Source organism: Diuraphis noxia, unplaced genomic scaffold (assembly GCF_037042655.1).
Source record: "Diuraphis noxia isolate RWA-SAM2 unplaced genomic scaffold, SU_Dnox_SAM2 contig0003, whole genome shotgun sequence".
Classification (NCBI taxonomy): domain Eukaryota; kingdom Metazoa; phylum Arthropoda; class Insecta; order Hemiptera; family Aphididae; genus Diuraphis; species Diuraphis noxia.
The window spans coordinates 80,073,327-80,093,947 of record NW_028301713.1 but is presented as its reverse complement, the minus strand read 5'-3'; the positions used below and the strand labels follow the sequence as shown (position 1 = coordinate 80,093,947).

The 20,621-nt window shown below is 27.5% G+C and overlaps 1 protein-coding gene across 2 annotated transcripts; it reads right to left on the bottom strand.

Moving 5' to 3' along the window:
* Positions 1–542: 542 nt before the first annotated feature.
* Positions 543–10,456, bottom strand: LOC107162680 (carboxypeptidase B-like). 2 transcript variants are annotated; one of them, XM_089224449.1, is made up of 9 exons: positions 10,342–10,456; positions 9,721–10,015; positions 5,923–6,179; positions 5,747–5,855; positions 5,241–5,402; positions 4,490–4,694; positions 4,247–4,433; positions 3,804–3,987; positions 543–1,270 (listed from the first exon to the last, which is right to left on the bottom strand). In XM_089224449.1, the coding sequence occupies exons 2-9, from the start codon at positions 9,956–9,958 to the stop codon at positions 1,065–1,067; spliced, it is 1,548 nt and encodes a 515-aa protein (XP_089080575.1). In that variant the 5' UTR covers positions 9,959–10,015; positions 10,342–10,456; the 3' UTR covers positions 543–1,064. The 2 variants fall into 2 exon arrangements, with proteins under 2 accessions (XP_089080575.1, XP_089080574.1); XM_089224448.1 differs by having other exon boundaries at positions 9,721–10,418.
* Between the last annotated feature and the right edge of the window lie 10,165 nt (positions 10,457–20,621).

Below are 20,621 nucleotides of genomic sequence, written 5' to 3'. Positions count from 1 at the left end.
TTATTTCAAAAAAAAGAAGAAGAAAATGTAAGTACTTATGAAATAAATTCTAAATGAATCAAATCAGATTCATTATGCATCAGACTCACTAAGTCGTTCATAGTATATACAATATATTATAAACTATTAGTATAAATCATTAATTAGGTACATTAACTATTACAATTAGAATATAAAGTATAATCTAGAAATTTCAAGTACCTACTCACGAAAAATATTTTTAAATTACAACAATATTATAACTAAAATTGTTATTCTTGGTTATTTAATATTTAATTTCATCCAAATTTGAACTTAAAATAACTATACATAAAAAAAACTATGTTTGTACAGTTTTGAGATTTTTTGATTTTTTGATACAAAATTAACTATCTATGTGAAACCTAATGTTTTAAATCTTCAATCCTTGCTATCAAAGTTTAACGTTTTCTATTTTATAAATTTTTTCAGCTGTTTGGTGATGGGTATAAAATATAATTAATTATTTAATAACCTAATCTAACCTGGACTAGTTGTTTATAAATTATTATACAAGATATGAATAATGTTGAGTATGTTAATCCATGTATTTTATCCAAAAACAAAGCTACATACACAGTTAAGATAAAATAGTTTTTAAGTTTTTAACATATTTATTAGGCCAGTTTATTTCAACTGTTCTTAACTACAGGGTGTCCCGTGAGGATATACTCATTAGCCGTAGAGGGGGACTCGCCGCTCGGAAAAAAACCCAGTTTTTTACCGTTTTATCAATAAACTAAAAAAATTATTAAAAACCATGTGATTAATGAAGATAAAATGTTGAAAGGTCATCATTTTCAGCAAATTAAACTCTATAAAATAGGTAGGTATCTTTATTTTTTTCAAAGATTAAAAATTTAAAAAATAAAATTCATTTAGCCCCTGTCTATGTGAGTCTAATAAAAACAAACAGATTTATGATATATTTATTATCTCAGGAAATATCGCAATGGGTAAATCCTCACGGAACACTCTGTAAATCTGAGTTCAATTGAAAGTCGATTTCTCATTAAATTTTATGTCATGACAAAAGATATAACGTGTCATCCTTTTATTTTAGTCTTCTCTTTCATGCTGTTGATTTTCAATATTGATTTTGCAATGGATTTAACGCCTGTGAATATTTCTTTCCCTGTTGAAACAATCTTCTCAGCTGGCAATAGAAAACCATACAATCCTTTGTCTGGAAGTTCTATCGTATAGCTGTATTTGATGCCGGCTTTCCCTTTAGCCCAGTCGTCCGAACATCCTAAAACAAATAATGTACATAATATACTCAATTGTTCAATACGACAATATCAATTGAAAAATTAAAAAATATAACAAAACATTGTAAAATATTATAATATGTAAACGATTAACTAATTGCTTAGCTATTTATTCATTATTGCCCACATTCATTTTTACAAAGCAAATTTCCATCATTGCTATAGTCATTATTGTGATTAAACATTGCTGTATATTAGTGTATGTATCATATAATATAATAGATATTCATTTCCATTTTTTTTTTAATCTGATGTTTTTTTTATCACTTTTTTATTTTTTTTTCTAATTGGTACATATTTTCCAGTTTGTTTTATGAAAGACTGTATATTATTCTGTAATAAGAGTGATCCACCAAGCACACTTATCCACAGTTTTTCTTTAATAATGTATATAATTAATTAGTAAATTAAATTACATTCTTTAGATTTTGACCTATGTCTATGTAGGTACTATGTGTCTACATATATGTGTGTACATTTGTGCGACACCGAGAGCGTTACCATTATGTCAACGTGTTATTGAGGCTGAGAGAGTAAAATATCGTTGTATTTTTCTGACAGTCACATAATATTACAAAGATAAAGATGCAATTAATTTTATAAATTTAGATTGACTCTAGCAGCCAATTATAAATGTAATAGTATTACGTTACTACATAGCAATCTCACTATATTTTTTTAATTCTAGGTGTAAAAATTATAATTTATAATAATATTAGTAAAGTAATAACTTATTACTTCTTATCCACTTGACATCAACATGTACCGATGTATTTGCACGGAGTGTGGATACTCTCTCTTTTTTTTATATTATACTACTCATCGGTCATCCCTATGGAAAAAGTGCAATACAGCATCTGTTTTTACTTTTTCATATGAGATCCCCTCTTTTTTAAACTATAATATGACTAGGATGGACAATTTTCCTTTAGCAGTTTCGATATAGTGCTTGATTTATTTTTGAACGTTGTTTAAACAGCTCTATAAATTTTCCTGATATCTCTAAAAATAATTTGAAATTATCATCAAAATCGGTCGAGTGGATTTTAATGTAGTTAAAAGTATAGGTAAGCTAAAAATATTCATTGAAATCCGAATTTGTTTTAAAATATAATTTCTTTATTTTAGACTATAAATGCAAAAATATATCTATGTTTTTACCACATATTTTCGAGTAACCAGTGATACGGCTTATAACTAATTACAATCAATTATAACCATTTTTTATTTTTTGCAATATTTTATATAAAAAAGGATATTTTCGATTTCCATCATGAATCTTGTGTGAGCACCAATTTAAAATGCAAATTCAGAAAAATTCTTTGTTAGTGTACCCCTGTACATAAATGATGTTATGAAAGTACTATGGAAATATAAAGTTTTTATCCATCATAATTTAGACTCAACGTCGATCAGCTAGTCAGTCATGACATATGTATAATTATATTAGTGACTTATCCGGGGGGGGGGGGGTTACGGGGTTGTAACACCCCCCCCCCCCCGAAAATTATTTGATGTTTAATTAATTTAATGGTAAATCGACACATCACGCGACACCCAGCGGCCAGTGGTCCCCATTACGTATACGACATATAAAACTGACCAGCAATTACCATTAAATTACTCCTGCTAACCGTAATTACATGATAGTATGATACAGAATACAGATAAAATGCAAATATAATAAAACTGATTAGCGGCTTTTACGATTGCGATATCGATATCTTAACAAACTATAATCCCCAATGTATTTTTACATTCTTAGTGCATTTTCGAATACTTCGATAACGTTTTTCATAAAAGTATCAGTATGCAATGTCTATGCAGACAGTCTGTTCTCTACAACTCTATAGTAATTATATTGATCGTCGTACGACTGTTGTTTTGTTACTTAGATTAAAAATAAATTCAAACAATTAGTAAAAATATATCAAGATATAATTGATGTATGTACCGATTCAAATTTAAACGATCATTTATTAAACGGAGAATTAGTTTTGTGGTATACTAAATATTCAACTTTAACACCTTCCGAACTCAAAAACAAAAATGCTATTGAAGTATATTTCGAAACCAGTCCAGATGTTTTTCCAATAATATCTAAACTTCTTCAAATATTCATAACACTTCCAGTGTCTACTGCCACGGGAGAACGATCGTTTTCAACACTCCGTCGTTTGAAAACTTATTTGAGAAATTCTTCTGGACAAATACGCTTAAATGGTTTAGCCTTACTAAATATTCATCGCGATATTAACGTGAATATTAATGATGTTTTGGATGAACTTGCTAAATCAAAACGAAAATTGAATATACATTTATAATTTTTTTTTTTTTAAAGATAAAATATATAAAATTTAAAATTATATAAAATTATAAAAAATAAATAAAATAAAATTCAACACCATTTAATGTTATATTTTTTTAACCCCCTACCCCCCCCCTCCCCCCCCCGAAAAAAATTCTGGATACGCCACTGATTATATATATACAATATACATATAGATTATGTACCTGATGTAGAGTAAAGCAGTGATGGAGAAGTACCGAGTTGATATTGTGAACCATGTACTTTTTGAATTGCTTCAGTTGCTTGTCTCGCTAAGTACATCATGTCATCATAATCATCAGCCAGCTTTTTTGTGTGACTCCAGGGTACAAGCCACATTTGTGAGTAAGAATGTAGAGTTAAATATACCTGAAATCATTTAATATTATGGAACAATTAATTGACTCGAATAGTGCTAAATTCGTAGATCAATAAAATTATTGTAAAAAATACATTTTAAACATTTTTTTATGTGAATAATGTTAATAATGAAATTTGCCATATATTATAGCAATTAGCAATGACATAACTGACTAACTCGATTAAAAAAACACTTGTTTTATATTAATGTGGCTTTAGATTTAAAAATTAAACTTGTGAAACATAATATACTTTGTTCAATAATCACTTGTATTCTATCTTTGTGGTCTAATATAAAATCAGATACTGCTTTAGTTTCTGGTTCTGAAAAAGCGTGTGATCCAGCAAAAGTGTTAGAGCATGGGTCTTGGCTAGAGCCAACTCCACCCCAGTGCCAATCCCAGTTTCTGTTTAAATCAACACCTTCACAGCCATATGACGAATCCCACAGAGTTCTAAAAAAATGTATTTTTAGTTTAATGTTTCAAAAAGTGAATTTATTATTATTTACCTTCCAGAATTCAAGGGTGTAATCTTCCTAGATTTTCTCCATAGACGATCGACAGTATGGCTATACTCGTAACCATCTGCGTTGATCATTGGTAGAATATACCAATCGATTTCCGAGATAAATTTTCTGTAAGATTTATTTTCTACTAATTGTCTTAAAATGAATAATGCTACAGCTGATGATATCCATTCCCTGGCATGAATTCCTATCACCAAAAATATCAATTGACGTTATATTATCCAAATATAAATTATCGAAAACGAAACTAATAGCTTACGTTCTGAATTTTCATTTAATTAAAAAAATATATACAACTAGTAGAATAATAAATACATGTTAAACTAAATGTTTATTTGACGAACCAAGTTTAATATTGATTCAAAATATTTAGTTTTAATAATTATTAGGTATTCCCTAAATATTAGTCATTGCGATTTTACTGTATTTTAATCCTTTGATTTTATTGTAAATCGTTTTTAAACTTATAAGCGGGAATTATAAACACGTTGAGTGTTGACTTAAGTATATGTATTTTTTTGAACATGGATAAAGTTTTAACATATCAACGTAAATCCAGCATCTAAAACCATACCTGCCCGATGTAATCTGGTTATTTTTAAGAATAATTCAACAATAAACTTATGAGAATCAAAAACAATTTAAAACCAGTACCTAGGTACTATGATATATTATCATAAATAGCTTAAAATTAAAAAAAAAATATATATTCATCTTCTATAATGCATTTTACCTGCATCAATCCAGATTGCAGGCTTGACAACGTTTTCTCTAGTTTTACCACTTGATATTTTTACTACTTTAAGTGGTCGATCTTCTACAGTTTTTCCAATAGGCAACAGTTCCACCAAATGAGGATAGTTTTCTGACAAATACATCAAGTAGTCAAGAATATCTGAAAATATTCAATTATTCATCAGTGGTATCGTTAATATTAATATATTATCTTATTTAGTAGCTTAAAAAATATAACTACTTAAAATTTGTTTTTTGTCTTTTACAATATAAATATGTAATAAACTTAAAAAATGAAAATTGGTTATACTTAATCGCGTTAATAGATAATACACTAATATCTATAGAAAAAATATTATGATCTGGAATTGTCTGTTTGGTTTTATGTTAAAAAATATAGAATAACAATATTTTTTCCACTCGTTTATTGTGTATAATATTTTTCTTTCTTGGGTATTCTTGTTTCTATACACTCAGGTTTTAATTGTTTTATGGCTATTTTACCTTGATAACGATGATATCTATTCCAAGTCATTACATGCCCTTTTGTTGCTTTTAATTCTGATTTTTGATTAATAGACGGTGATTTAGGATTCTGTTTGTTAATATTTTTCTACAAATCATCATACAATTTATTGAATCATGTCATTTTAAAATTCATAATTAAGTTTTACACATACTTCTAGATTGGAACTGAGTACAATGAAATTGATTTCTCTTTGTGTTAGAAATCGTTTGACGTCTCTTGCTACACTAGGCGGCAATACGAGATCTGCTGTTTTATTCAACCGTATAGGCATCCAAACTTGCACTCCTGGTTCTTCAGATATTGCTTCAATATCAAGCACTTCATCCTCGTCAGACGGTAACACTCTAATAACTTGAAATTTCTTGTACGATACTCGACTGGGTGTTTGTTTTTTATTTGATTCACCACCTATGAAATAACAAAAGTTACATTTTGCATTTTACAATTCTTATAATCAAACAATAGTTATGGAAATTCTCGCCGACTACGCCGAGCATGCTAAATTTCTGGTTTTTGAATGTATTTTAAAATAATAAGTCTTCATATCTTGTTTTCAAAATATATACAGGGTGATTCTTTTATCAAACAACACTCATTATTTCAAAAACTATTGAATTTTTTCAAATTTTTTTTTTTCAAAATTTTGGAACCATCTTGTTCTAGAACTATATATTTTTTAAATATTTTCACCCTTATATTTATCAGGTTAACCATTATCAACTTTTGATTTTCAAATGACAACCTATACTTAAAATTTGATAAACTAAAAAGGCTATTTTTTCAATGAATTTTCACGTTTAAATTTTCATTTTTCGTCAATTCGTTTACAAGATATAGCCTCCCAAAGTTGGGTGGTTTTGGGTGGTGTTTGTGTGTTATAGGTGTATGTTAGGTGGTATTTACACACAAACACCATATAAGTGTTGTTTGATAAAAGAATCACCCTGTATTATATTACTCGTATTATACATTAATGATCAAAGAGATAATTAAATATGATTGTATAATTTATAAAAATGAACACGAAAATAAACTGTATGGAATAATAAAGCCTTAGAGAATAAATTATAACGATGTAGATTTTAGGTACGGTGATAACCTATAACAAAAAAGTAGACTTTTGGACCAATGTATTGCTATCTTTTAAATATTTTTAAGATGGGCTTACTTTTTACGGTATACGAGAATACGGGATTCCATTTATTAACTATTAGTTCATGTTTAGTGACTAACAGAATTAATTTACCTAGTCCTACTAATATTAAATATTGTATCTTAATCAATTTTATTCCTAGATCCTCCATCATCGGATTTGCCAAATATGGATACCCAATTTCAAAGGTCACCAAAAGAGACAAAGTTTAAACGCCAACATCATCACTTTAGTCCCTTGATATTAAAATTACTAACACTAATATCATTTAAAATTTAATCATAGATGTAATTGTATTATGCTTATAGGTATTAATGTATTATTATGTATAATAGTATAATATCATCACCTATTTTTTCGTATTAAAAAATTTAGTTAAATTTTTGTTTTGAACAATTTTATTTGAGTCATGCAAATGATAATTTTTGTGATCTTAAGAGTATGGTAATATTTTTATGACCAATAATAGTTTAAATCTATTGTTGGTGGGTACCTATCTAAATTCTTAATTTACCATTAAACTATGAAGACCATCAACAATGTGCATATCGAATTAATGGGTCACTAAAAATAATTTAGCATTGAGTTCAACTGTTATTGTTCAGAAAAAATAACAGTCTTAACGTTAAAACTCTAAAACGAATTTGAAGTTCTATTTTCCTAAAATTAAACAAATATACGACTCATACACCTACATATTATAATATCATAATAGAACGCTATATATTCTATTTTTTTATTTATATAATAATATATTTTGCAAGCTATTATAGTACCATAGGACAAGAATGAAGACTATAAATTCAGAATTTATTATTAACTATTTTTCATTATATTATCATTATCGATTCGTTATTACAATATAATTTAGTATATTTTATACAAACACTATGGATCCGATGACAGTCATGGTTTATTATATTAAATTTAATTAAATAAAAATTACTATAGCTTATTAAAATATTTTTTACTTGGCTTGTTTTGTATACTTTTTATATGACAACTGATTTAAATAGAAACTCTCAGTAGAATTTGCTCATATTTTTGAATTCTATAATGATTATTTTTTCCTTTTTGCATTTACAGAAGATGTTGGTGGTGGTTGACATATAAAAAAATATGAATTTAACTTCATCAAAATCACTTTTATATTTTATAAATTGAAAAATATTTAAAATTATTCATAATTATATAGATTTTAACCAATTAATTTACATTTCTATAGATTAAATAAGCATCTAAAATATTTAATGTCAGTCACTATCTCTAGAAATTATTTAATAGTATAATAATATATGAAATGTATTATTTTTGTATCTAAGTATGAAGATGGTAGCGTTTTAAAATTGACAACCTATATGTGTTAATCTATACACTTTTAATGTATATAGGTACTAGTTAAGTTTGTAATTATTTTTTAGGTAAATACAAGTTTTGAATAGTGCGTTGCTGTTATCTTCTAACTTTATATATAAATGTAAAAAGAAAATCTTTGTACAGGGTAAACTCTGGAACTACTAATCAGATGTTCTTGATTTTATTTTTTAAACAAGATAGTACATTGTGGAGCAGGGTTTGGATATAAAGTTAGTCCAATAAGTTGTAGGCGTAAGAGGATGACCATACTAAAAAATACAATAGTGTCATCATATTTCTACGAAAAAATATACTAAATATTAAATATTTTTGTAAAATGTAAGGTTCTTATTGGTTTCAAATCTAAGGTGGATTATTTAGTATTTATAACTATTTACTCGTATTATTGTTTTCTCATTATTAATTTCACGTTTTCGAGTTTTTGTAAATTTGTAAATCTACGGGAATTTGTCTCGGGAAGTTTTGAGCATGACTAGCCGGATTTAAAACACAAATTTTGAATCATATAGAGTTGGTGTTTTTAACGGGCAACGAAGTGCACGAGGATCAGCTAGTAAATTATAAACTTTAAGCAACATTAGTTTTTATTTTGTTGTTTTTTCATAAGCCTCAAATGCTACGATTATTGGAGTATCTAAAGGTAAAAATAAATTAAAGATAGTTGATTCATTTTATTTAAGTTTTTACAATTCAGTTGTATGAGAATAATGTTCTGTGAATATTTTTTATAATAACTCGAATTTATTTTATAGTTATTAAAATTAAAACGTTCATAATTATTAATTATTATTATATAAAAAAATAAAAAATACCAATTAATATTAATAGATTACAATAGTAATAATGTCAATAAATTAATCGTTAACTTTATTTTAATTACACGTTGTTCAAGTATAGAACATTCAGGTTACGTCTTCTAATTGATGAATTGACAAATCTACATAATTGATAATATTATATGTATATAGGCACTAACGTCAGATATGAGTGATCGTTCAAAATTTAGCAAATTGAAAATAGATCGCATTTAAAGAGTGTAGTTATTTATATTTGTGGAAATAAAAATCTGGGAACAGTTCCTTGAGCAACCTCTACCATTTCTAACAGGGTGGATTTAAATGTAGGTAATACAAGAAACTCAAACCAGAAATTAAATTCATTATTTATACGCATTTTTTTTTTTAAGTAACATTTGTTTTCAATATAATATAATATTACCATTACGTTAATTTTCGTTAACATTATAAAATATTATAAATACTATAAAAAATGTGACATGAAGGCCCTGTCGAATTTTAGTATTTATTATTTACCTACTTATTTAAAAGTGCCTATTGTGGCCGTGCATTCTAGCCTTAATTAGATCTACGATAGTTTAGGTACCCTAGGTCACCTATACAAGTTACAACCATTGCTTACCCGTGATCGGTGCTATGACAATATCGAAAATGTATTCCAGGAAACCGGCCACGGTGTTGTACAGTTGGAGAGCTCTGAACGGGAATACGCTGCCGCCGCCGCTGTCGTCGTAATCTTCGGCCTTTTCGGCGGTGGACGGGGCCGTGGCAGGCGGCGTGTCGGCAGTCGGCGAGGCGGCCACCGCAACGACGACGATGACCGCCGTTACAAAGAGCCACTGCAGTGGCGACAACTGCATTTCGTCACACTTAATGATATTATAATAATATTGAATACGCGACCGTAATATTGTTCACTGTCAAAAACGTATATTATTATTATTACTATTAAACGTTATTGTCTCGGGTAATATTTTTTAAATCGCACAAATCAGTTATTATAAAATATTATTATTATTATTATTATTGTTATTATGATAATAATATGATCGGACGGTCAAGATTTTTCCGGTTGGCCGGACGTTTCAAAAATCAGTCGATCGCGACTGCAGCCTACTATAGTAACGCGTGCATCGCTAGCTACCGGTGCCGTCAAAATCCGCTGCATCTACGCCCGACGTCGTCATAGTGTATAAATATATTATTATAAAATTATATTACCTACTACTAAATAGTACCTTACCCTCTTATATATTATAATATTTTGTTCCTGGCAGTCAAACAATAAAATCGAGGCGCATGTCCGGGGGGGGGGGGGGGACGGTCGTGTGGTGCGTCGCGCGCAGAGCGTCGATGTGAACTGACTGCACCACCGGCCGGCATCGGTGTCTTCGGCGGTGCGATGGCAGTGTCGTCACGGGCGATTCATCACGCGTATACATTTTATTATTATGTCGCTTAAATATTATTAACGTTTTGTGGGCAGGTAAGCATACTCATATAGAGTGGCATCTGATTTTCTTTATCGACGGGGTCGACCGCAGAGTCCCGGGTTGTAATTTATTCGTATAATAATTATTCGATCATTTGTATGATTTGCAGCCACATATTATGGGTCTGTAATGGATTATTTATATCCTAGGTACGGGTATATTGGTATATATCGAGGCTGCTGTACCACTGCTACGATCATTATGACTATTATTATAATGTTATATTATACCGCGACGATGATTTTCGAAGGAACCAGAATCTTGTCGACAATCATACATAGAATAGGGTGGGACCACGACTTTCCTCAAAAAATGAGATTCAATTTTCTCCATTACCCCTCCCCCCCCCCCTAAAAAAAGAACGATAGACACTTAAGTGCTTTCCATTTTCCTTCCAATATTTTGTTTGGATTAGAATCGTATTTATTTTTCTCCAAATATTAAAATTATGTAGGTACTCGTTTTTAAATATTATAATGTTTATGCTATTTGTCTTAGGAATGCGTCGGAGACCGGAGTATAGGTATACCATGAATTAAATTGTGACACAAATTGTTTGTATTCTAATATTTTTTATGCAACACTCCTAATATTAATAATATGAAGACAATAATTTATTAAAGTATGGTAAAAATATGTATATTATATTTTAATTTAAAATTATTATAAACATCAATAATATATTATCATATTTTTTTACCAGTTACGGATTGGTAAAAAGAGCATGGTATGTTATATAATTTAAAAGGCAAATAACAAAAATGTTTGAGGAAAATTTAAAATAGGTATGTAAATTATTTATAAAATATTAAAATATTTTATTTTGTTTTAATAAAATACGTAAAAAACGTTAACATGTACCAAGTTACAACAAGCATTCAAACAAAATTGTATAATATTAGATCAAAAACAAATTAGATAAGATGTATTTTAGGGCAAGGGATGCTGTAGAAAGTAGAATCCCAGGCTCCCAGCATCCCAGCCAGTCCGCGTCTGTTTATTAAAACGATTTATAATTTTAATTTATTTCATATTTAATATTTAACTATACATAAAAATATATAAAACAATATCCTTTATCAGAGAATTAAGAAGTGGGTGATAATTTCTTCTTTCGATAATGAAGGGATAATGAACAGTGCAGGAATATGAAATGCATGGCCATGAAATCGAAAATTCACTAGAGTCATATATTTCATTTTTAGAAATTATAACCGATATTTGGGCGGTTAAATTAAGGTCACATTTTTGTCTTAAAATATCGACCTGCTTAATACTGTATAACAGTAAATGTTTTGATTACCTACGACTCATAATATGATACCGCTACCGCTTATTACATCTGCTGGTATACACCTATTAATTGGTTTATACTGATTTAGGACACATATTTCATGTCCTATTTCTCTCAAAATGTAATTCTTAAAATTATTACCTAGGTATATAAATGTTGTTTATTTGTAATTTAAAATGTTTCCCAATATGCTGTGAAAATCTGCTTCAAGTGGATTGTAGAGACAACGTTTTCAATGATTTATTGTATGTGAAAATCACAACATTTAATATAAGTTCAAACATTCTACCAAAAAAAAAACGGACAAGAAAATTCATAGTTTTGTGCAAAACGAGTAGCCAATTGTTATTACATAATATTTGTAAATAGGGAAAACGAAAATAATGCATATATAAGTTATAGGTATTGTGAATTCAAATGTGTACAAACGAACTTGTACAGTGCATACGAACCTATAATATGTATATTTATTATGTAGATAATAGGTAGGTACAGTATTGTTCAAATATTGAATACAGGAAAGCTTAATGTTTGACATAGTTTAATATTTTTTTATTTAATTTTATTAGAAGCTATAATTAGAATATTGATATTGTTCTAAGAAAAAATTATATTAATAATATTTTTAACGACATCGATATTATATGTCTGTTGTTCTAATAAGTGTTGTCAAATGGTAGTTATTTATTTTTCTTATTACGACGTTCATGAGGTACATGTACCTAAAAACTAATATTTGAATGATATAGGAAATAACGTACTTCCATCTATAATTCAATAATTATCAATTATTCGCCCAATTAATGTAAATAAATAAATATATAAACATAAAAATAAGCAATTAAATATATATTATAAGTATACAGTAGGTATACTTTAGATAATTAGATATACATATTATATATTGAATATTTTCATAAAAATTAGGAATAAATCAATAGCTGTACATTATAATTAATACCACTTATGATAAATAAATGTATTTACTATTTACCTGTTATAAATTCAAATATTACAATAGTGTATAATTTATTTTTATTACTGGTAGGTATTTATTAACATATTAAATTCTATTATGATTTATATATTTTTTGTATTTTCCTATCTGCATTGACGGCGTTAATGTTGGGGGGTTGAGGTAAACTAGGAATTTGTCTGAAGCCTCGCGCAATCAAGGGCGTCGCGCTTAAAATTTACATTTAAAAATATTTGTATGGAAATCGTATAGTCTGTAGACTATAGATAAGTAGGTGATTATGGTTATTGGTTGAATAAGTTTTGCCTAGAGCCTCGCAAAAGGTAGCGTCGACTCCACCTATCCGAATAATTAAATAACTCGATGATATTTCCTAAGTATTCTGATTAGTTTTTATCTATTGCCTATTTTTAATTTATTCACACTATTATTCAATACCAATAATCAACGATATTGACATTAAAACAATAATAATTATGCTGATATACGATATTATATTAATTAATAACAATATGTATAATAAATATGATATTTTAGTAAAAAAATAATAATTTAACCAACCGTATTATACTATACTATACTATTATACTAGTATAGAAATAAATTATCAAATAATAATAAAAGCTGACGGCCTGTCTTCGTTCGGAATCGTTTTTCGTATAAGTACAATGGTTTATTTTTGAATTCGAATTTAACGCATCCAAATAGTGACCTATCTACTGGATGATGAGGTATCTACACCTGAAGCATACCATATACAACTGTAAAGTGAGTTTCCCAAATTTAAAATTAATAAAAATATTTTTCTTATATTATTATTCAAATATCAACTATACCTATAATCTTTAATTTAATACCTACAACAACTTGACCCAGTTAAAATTAGTTATTGTCATTTAGTTTTTAATCATAATATTTTAAAATGAATATAAACGTTGTTTAATTTTTAATGGACCTCTGCGTCTTGTAATATAACAACAAACCTGTAACCTCAATTCGTTTAATGCAAATGACTTATTGTGTAGGTATTATTATAGTATAGTATAATTACACTATAACTCATACATAAAATTCACAAGACAATTATATTAAATAGGTAGGTAATGGAAAGTCAATGATAATGAACGATGATATATGTAATAATTTGATGTACCTATACACAAACACAATGTGTGTATATTTATTAATTCCTTAATCAACGTTTCTTCAATATTATAAACTGCCGCTTATAGTGTCCTTATTATTAGCATCGACCCGATAATATATCTAGAGTTCACGAAAGCAAATCGATTATAGCGAGTAATGACCATATCGTGTTTACATTGTATTACACAGGTAGGTACCTCTATACGAGAGATTTTAATTTCTTCTTCCTGCTGCAGAACACATCGATCGTCACTTCGCACTCGTCGTAATGGTTAATTGAAAACTGGGCATAGGCAAAACATATTGTAAAAAGTATGCAGTAAAAACTATCGATAAACTACGTAGGTATATACACTAAATATTACCTATATTGGTCAGCTATAAAATTATGTTATTTGTTGATTAAGTTTATTGTAATATTTTTTTACAGATAAATATTTTTATCTTTTTAATTAATTATTCGTATTGACACGAGTGGTTTAAACTTCAAACAATTATTGTTATTATTTCGATTTATCGTGATAAAATTGATATATACAATAGGAATATATTCTAATTTACTAGCAAGGCAGTAAAAAAGATGCAATTTTGAATCGTTAACAACAGCAGTTTATCTAATATCGAAACCAGATATAATACGCCTAATAATACTTCATTGTAATTTGTGGCATGTAAACTGGAAATACAATTGCACAAAACTCTATGAAATCAAAAGAGATGTAACTATATGTGCATATGGACATATTCCATAGACCTTCCAAAAAAGTTCGAAGTCATACTAACGAGACTTAGGATCGGGTACACACAAATTGCGCATAGTCATCTAATGAACAAAAATGAGCCCCTAATTTGTCCGTCATGCGGTACCTGTGACCTGTTTGTCAATCAAACACACAATGAGGGAATTTCGTTCATTCTTTAAACAATGGTTGATCGCAAAACTACCGGAACACCTTTCAGAATCTTTGCATGCAACAGATCCTCACTAGCATCCACCATCGAATTCATCACATAAACAAACCTTCAAAACAAAATATAAATAACCTCTATAAATATGCACAAAAATCTTGTCTTAATAGGTATCATTAAAAATAAGATCTCAATGTAAACAATATTGTATTCCAATGGCCTGTGTCGTCGGGGGTATTTTTTTATGAATAAAAAAGAAAAAATATATTCTAATTTATATCCATAGCCTTAATTTTATGATTGCTTGATTAGCTTATTAAATGTTGCTACGTTAAAGTGTATCCAAATTGTCTAGCATCGCATTTTCATATTATATTTACAATTGTTATTGTTAGGATTCCAACATTCTACAATCTCAATATAAAGAACACTGGATTTAAAATATTTTTAAAAACTTTATAAACTATTTATATAAAAATATTTATCTATTTCATAAATTATAAGATATACCCTTAAAAATAAACATATACAGCCATGTATAGCCAGGTATATACTTAATAAATTAAAAAGTAATTTTAGTATGATTATAAATATTATAAGTCCTCCATCCAAGCAAGACCGTTGCTGTAGATGCCTCAATCCCAATAAAAAAAAAATTATGTATATATTATAAAACGTAGTTAATTCTTATTTTCAACCATTCCCATTTAACAGTTTACAACAACGTTATAATAACATATTAGAAAATAATATTACTATTAGACCAAAAGTAGTATTGTTTAGAAGTGCCAACAGTTTCTTTATTTGTCGGCTTAGTAAAAAATATTTCTAAAGTACCTACATTATGTGCACAAATATGTTTTATAATATATTATTATTTTCATTTTTCCTGCCTACGTGCTGGCTTTCTAACAAGTATTTTTTTGCTGAATCTTATAAATGCCATTTAAATCATTAGATATTAAGGCCACGGTATATGATAAAGTGGTATACAGTTATCGTTATGCTTGCCATTTCTAACTATATACAGTTGAATTAAATATAACATTAAGTTAATAGGTAGTACGTTATGAAGATCATTTAAAAAATCAAAATTATGGTTTTGGTAGGTACGGTAATGAATCATCATATGGCCAAAAAAAGTGTTCATTCCTTTTGATTTTATTTTTATAACTGTTATAAGCATATATATGCAAATTGACCATGTATGTACTAAGTATCTAGTTTAGGCTATAAGGAATCAGGAACCCTCATTATTTTGAAGTAGGTAGAAAAAACCTTATCATAAGAAATTTTAGTTAGCCCAACCTACTTAGATACTTTAAACAAACTAGTATAAAATACGCTTTTTATTCTTACATAATCTATGAAATTTGTATGAAAAATAATAAATAAACGATGGCTTAAATTATAGACACAGGTGATAACAAGACTTATAAGTAAGTACCAATAATACGTTAATCAAATAAGTATGAGTGGCATTTGTATTGTAAAAAAGATTTTTGATTGCAAAGAAATTATTCTTGAATACTAAAATCATTTGCAGACAATAATGTTTTAATAAGTAAAGCAGATTATTATTTAATAAACTGTATAAAATTATTGTAAAAATAAAATGCACATTAATATAGACTTAACTGTTCAAAAACGGTTTAATTATCAGTTTGGCTTTACCTATTTATAATTTGTTTTGTGTTAGGGAATTAAATTATTACTATGTCAATATTGTTACGTATATAGGTACTTCGTATAAACAAAGTGGTTTTATGATCTACCTATAATATTAATAGAAATTGGGTCAGGATGTGTATTTTTATTTCATTTCAGATAATACGTGTCTGATGACCACCGATGGGTTCAATGTATTATTACCCTCTCAGAAGAAAGGATTTTAACTTATCTCACAGAACATGTGGGTTAATACAAGGCTGCTGCAGCGGTGACGCGGTGTGAAGCAGTAATGCATAGTTAATATATTATAGTTATAACGTATATGTATACTATACTTAAGCACGATATGAAGACGAGTTTTCCAATCTTTAGCTAGAATAATTTAGTTGTATAACTGGTCCAAACATCAAATGTACCTATCTCCGTGTGTAGGAGATGAAATAACATAGTCACGTATACCACCATTCCTCGTTTCAGTATTTCATTGCCACCTTATTAGGGTTTTGGAGAATAATTTGTTCAACACTAATATAAGTACCCAACAAACTAACCAATTTATTATCTTGCCGAGTTGTTTAAAAAAAATGTTTATATTGGATAAAACATTTTTTTTTTTTTATAGTATTATATATTATATTTGTATTTACTTTTTTGGTTTATTAAAATAACTGAGGTCACATAATAAATTTACCGAAATTATAATACTAAATTTCACCCGGGATTTTTGGTTTCTAAAATAGGTATAGTAAATTGTGCCCATAGTACCTATCTAAATTAGCTGGAATTCATCGATATCTATTATAAATATTTTAAATACTGTTGTTCATTTATTGGTGGATAAGCCGAACATTTTTCACTGTAATCGTTTTGATATTGATATTAGGTCATTTTCATTTTAATAAAATCTTTTAAATACCTGATCTTCATATTTATAATTTTATGGATAAAATATTAGTTACAATCTGAAATTTTTACATTACAATTAATAGTATAAATAAACCCTTATATATAAAATTGAAAACACCAAATTAAAAAAAAAAAAAATTGAAAAAATAGAAAAATAACAACACAATGAAAACACTATTACAAGAGCCGAATGTGTGAGGATGAGATCTCATTACTATGCAGATAACTTATAATCGTAGTTTTTATTATTATTTAGCTCCTCTTGGTGTCCTCTGGATAATGCTAAAAGACTAGGTACTATAAAAAAATATTTTTATTGAAGACAAAATATTAAATACTACCTGAAAAATCCCTGTTGAAATTTACTACACATGAAATTTTACCTGAAAAATACCAGGCGTAATTTACAATTTTTTCCCTTCGTTGAGTGACGTTTGTCTTATTTTTTAAGCATAATGACATTCAACTATGGAAACTGTTAATATTATCTACCTAATCTATAAATAAAATATTTCAAAAAACAATTCTGAAATAAAACAATTAATGTAAAATTTAATATCTATTTTAAGATTAAGAAATATGGCTTAGATTTTTAGGCTTGCTAATTTTGAGTCAGAGATGCTAAAAAACAAAAGGTAGTAAAGTTACCTAATTTTCAATATTTTCATATTGAAGTTAAGTTAATTAAACATAAAATCGATAAGTTAGTATAAGTTAACAATTAAAAAAACCATACATTTAATAATTAGATAAGTTAAAATTTAATATGGACAAAACTTATTCACTTAATTAGGTACTCAGTTTAAAAAAAGTTTTTTTTTTGGAATTAGGTAGTATATTATGGGGATTACATGAAAAATAATTGAATACTTTCTAATTTCCTAAACTTTATTATAATAATTAGTTTTATTGAACTTAGATTAAATATTTAAACCATACATATATCAATTAACAATTTAACAAATATAAATTTTTATATCAAATAGTAATTTAAGGCCATATAATATTAATAGTTAATACCTCAGCCATTTAATTTACTAAAATGTCTGTATACACAATTACCTCATCAAGTAAAATAATAGAAATGTTAGTATTATCATAGTATTGTATTATATTTATTTTTATCAATATAAATATGTTTTTGGACTGGATCCATGGTAAAATGCTTCTGACCAATTTTTTGGGAGGTTTTCGTATTGTCATAGTTACATATTGTAAAATACATATTAATTATGATTCGAAGATATTTAAGTAACGTGCTATGGTTATTTTTATATTAATATACTATAACGCATCTATAAAACCATAAAAATGGTAGCTATATAACCATTGCAGGTGCAAAGACTAGAGGTAATAAATATTAAAATTTAAAATTTTAGCTGAATAACAATGTTTATTTGATTTAAATGCCACCTTTAACTAATTTTAAAGTGGAAACGTTGAGAAATTTCTCAACAAGTTGATTGTTGTACACACGTCATTCAAACTATTAAACGGCAAGCATGAGTGTTATAATTTTATTTTGTATAGGTACTTTCGAATGCAATTGTATACGATGTCTAATGTCTATGTTCTAAGATGATAATATCCGGCTTACATTTGCCGCTATATATCCGCTTAAGTTGTTTGAATAATAAATAATATTATAGACATTAATATAATATACTCATATTGTGGTGATTTTATATTCTATGCATTGACTGATTTCCTGTATATTATTTAAAATTAAATCCTTAACATTTAATATTACCTGTACTTTTAAAAGGCAAACTACGACAAATAATCTCAAGCTGATTGAAAATTATAAAAAAAAACTTTAATCATTTGGTTGGATAAATTAACACATTTTAACTTATGTAATTATAATAAAAAATATGTATTAATATTATAAAACATTATTGTTATGTAACAGTTTATTATTGGGATTCATTCTACATTTTTAAAGTTTGTGTATCATAGATAAAGCTATACACTGTTGTCGAATATGAAATATTATTGACTAAATAGTTGTTTTTAGCTATTGCCTATTGATGGGTTAGTTAAAATGTTATTTGTTATGAAGTATTAATCGATAATACTTAAGACTAAAAAAATTGATAGTTAAATATTTAATAATATTAACTGTACCTAAGTGGTGTTTTTATTTTATTATAATTTTTCATTAATCAGCGCTTCTTGATATTTCAACCTAATCAATTAAATATAAACAATACACCTGATAAAAGTACACATCAATATATATTATTTCTCATACCAATAAGGCAATAATGTATTTGTTTAATTACCTTTTTTTTTTTTTTTTTTTTTTCGTTAGTATCGAGAACCGGAGGAGGAACCATGGTGCCAATACTTCTCCTCCGGCCCCCATCGTTTATTGATAAAAATAACCAATTACACATTTAGTAGCTGCGACGGGCCAGTCTCCCGTTCGCTAGCTATTACAATGGATGTTGTACAATAGTAGAGAACTTGCCTTCGGCAAAGAACTTGCCTTCGGCAGAGAACTTGCCGCCTTCGGCAGAGAACTTGCCTTCGGCAGAGAACTTGCCTTCGGCTTTGTTTAATTACCTAAGATTAATATTAATATACATATAGACAAATATATTTATAATTGTCTATTTTACGCGTAGTATATTAATTATTTTTATATCATTTTAGTTTTTTTAGGTTCTAAACCATACTTTTTATATTTAAAAAAAATATATAGAAAACTAGGTATCTTTTCTTTAAATTATTTTATATTGGTAATCATTTCAAATATATTATATAATACGTAAAGACAAATATTTAAATGTAATACTGTTTTAGTCAGTATTAGTGTAGCTTGGGTTTTTCTAGTACTTAGGTATATCAAATAATTATAGTAAAAATTTATATAGATTATAGGTATACAAGATACCTTTTAATTTCATTTTACAATATATTTATTTTATGTAGATATGTTTATTGCTTATAGCCTATAAGAAGTTTAGAAGTTTCGCAATTGGTAAAATATGTGGAAAAATTAAAAAAATCCATAGAAATATACCAAAAATTGTAAAAGCTAAAATGTCTGGATGATTTAAATACGTAAGTACAGTTTCTTTATTATTTAATTTAAAAATATGTTTTTAAGCTATAATAAATAT

What these genes read in the sequence shown, in the direction of transcription:
- LOC107162680 (XM_089224449.1), bottom strand. Translation starts at nt 9,958, where the DNA reads ATGCAGTTGTCGCCACTGCAGTGGCTCTTTGTAACGGCGGTCATCGTC. An exon ending in TGTCATAGCACCGATCACGG is followed by an intron (nt 6,180 to 9,720) that starts GTAAGCAATGGT and finishes GTTATTTCATAG; the next exon opens with GTGGTGAATCAAATAAAAAA. An exon ending in ACCACAAAGATAGAATACAA is followed by an intron (nt 3,988 to 4,246) that starts GTGATTATTGAA and finishes AAATGATTTCAG; the next exon opens with GTATATTTAACTCTACATTC.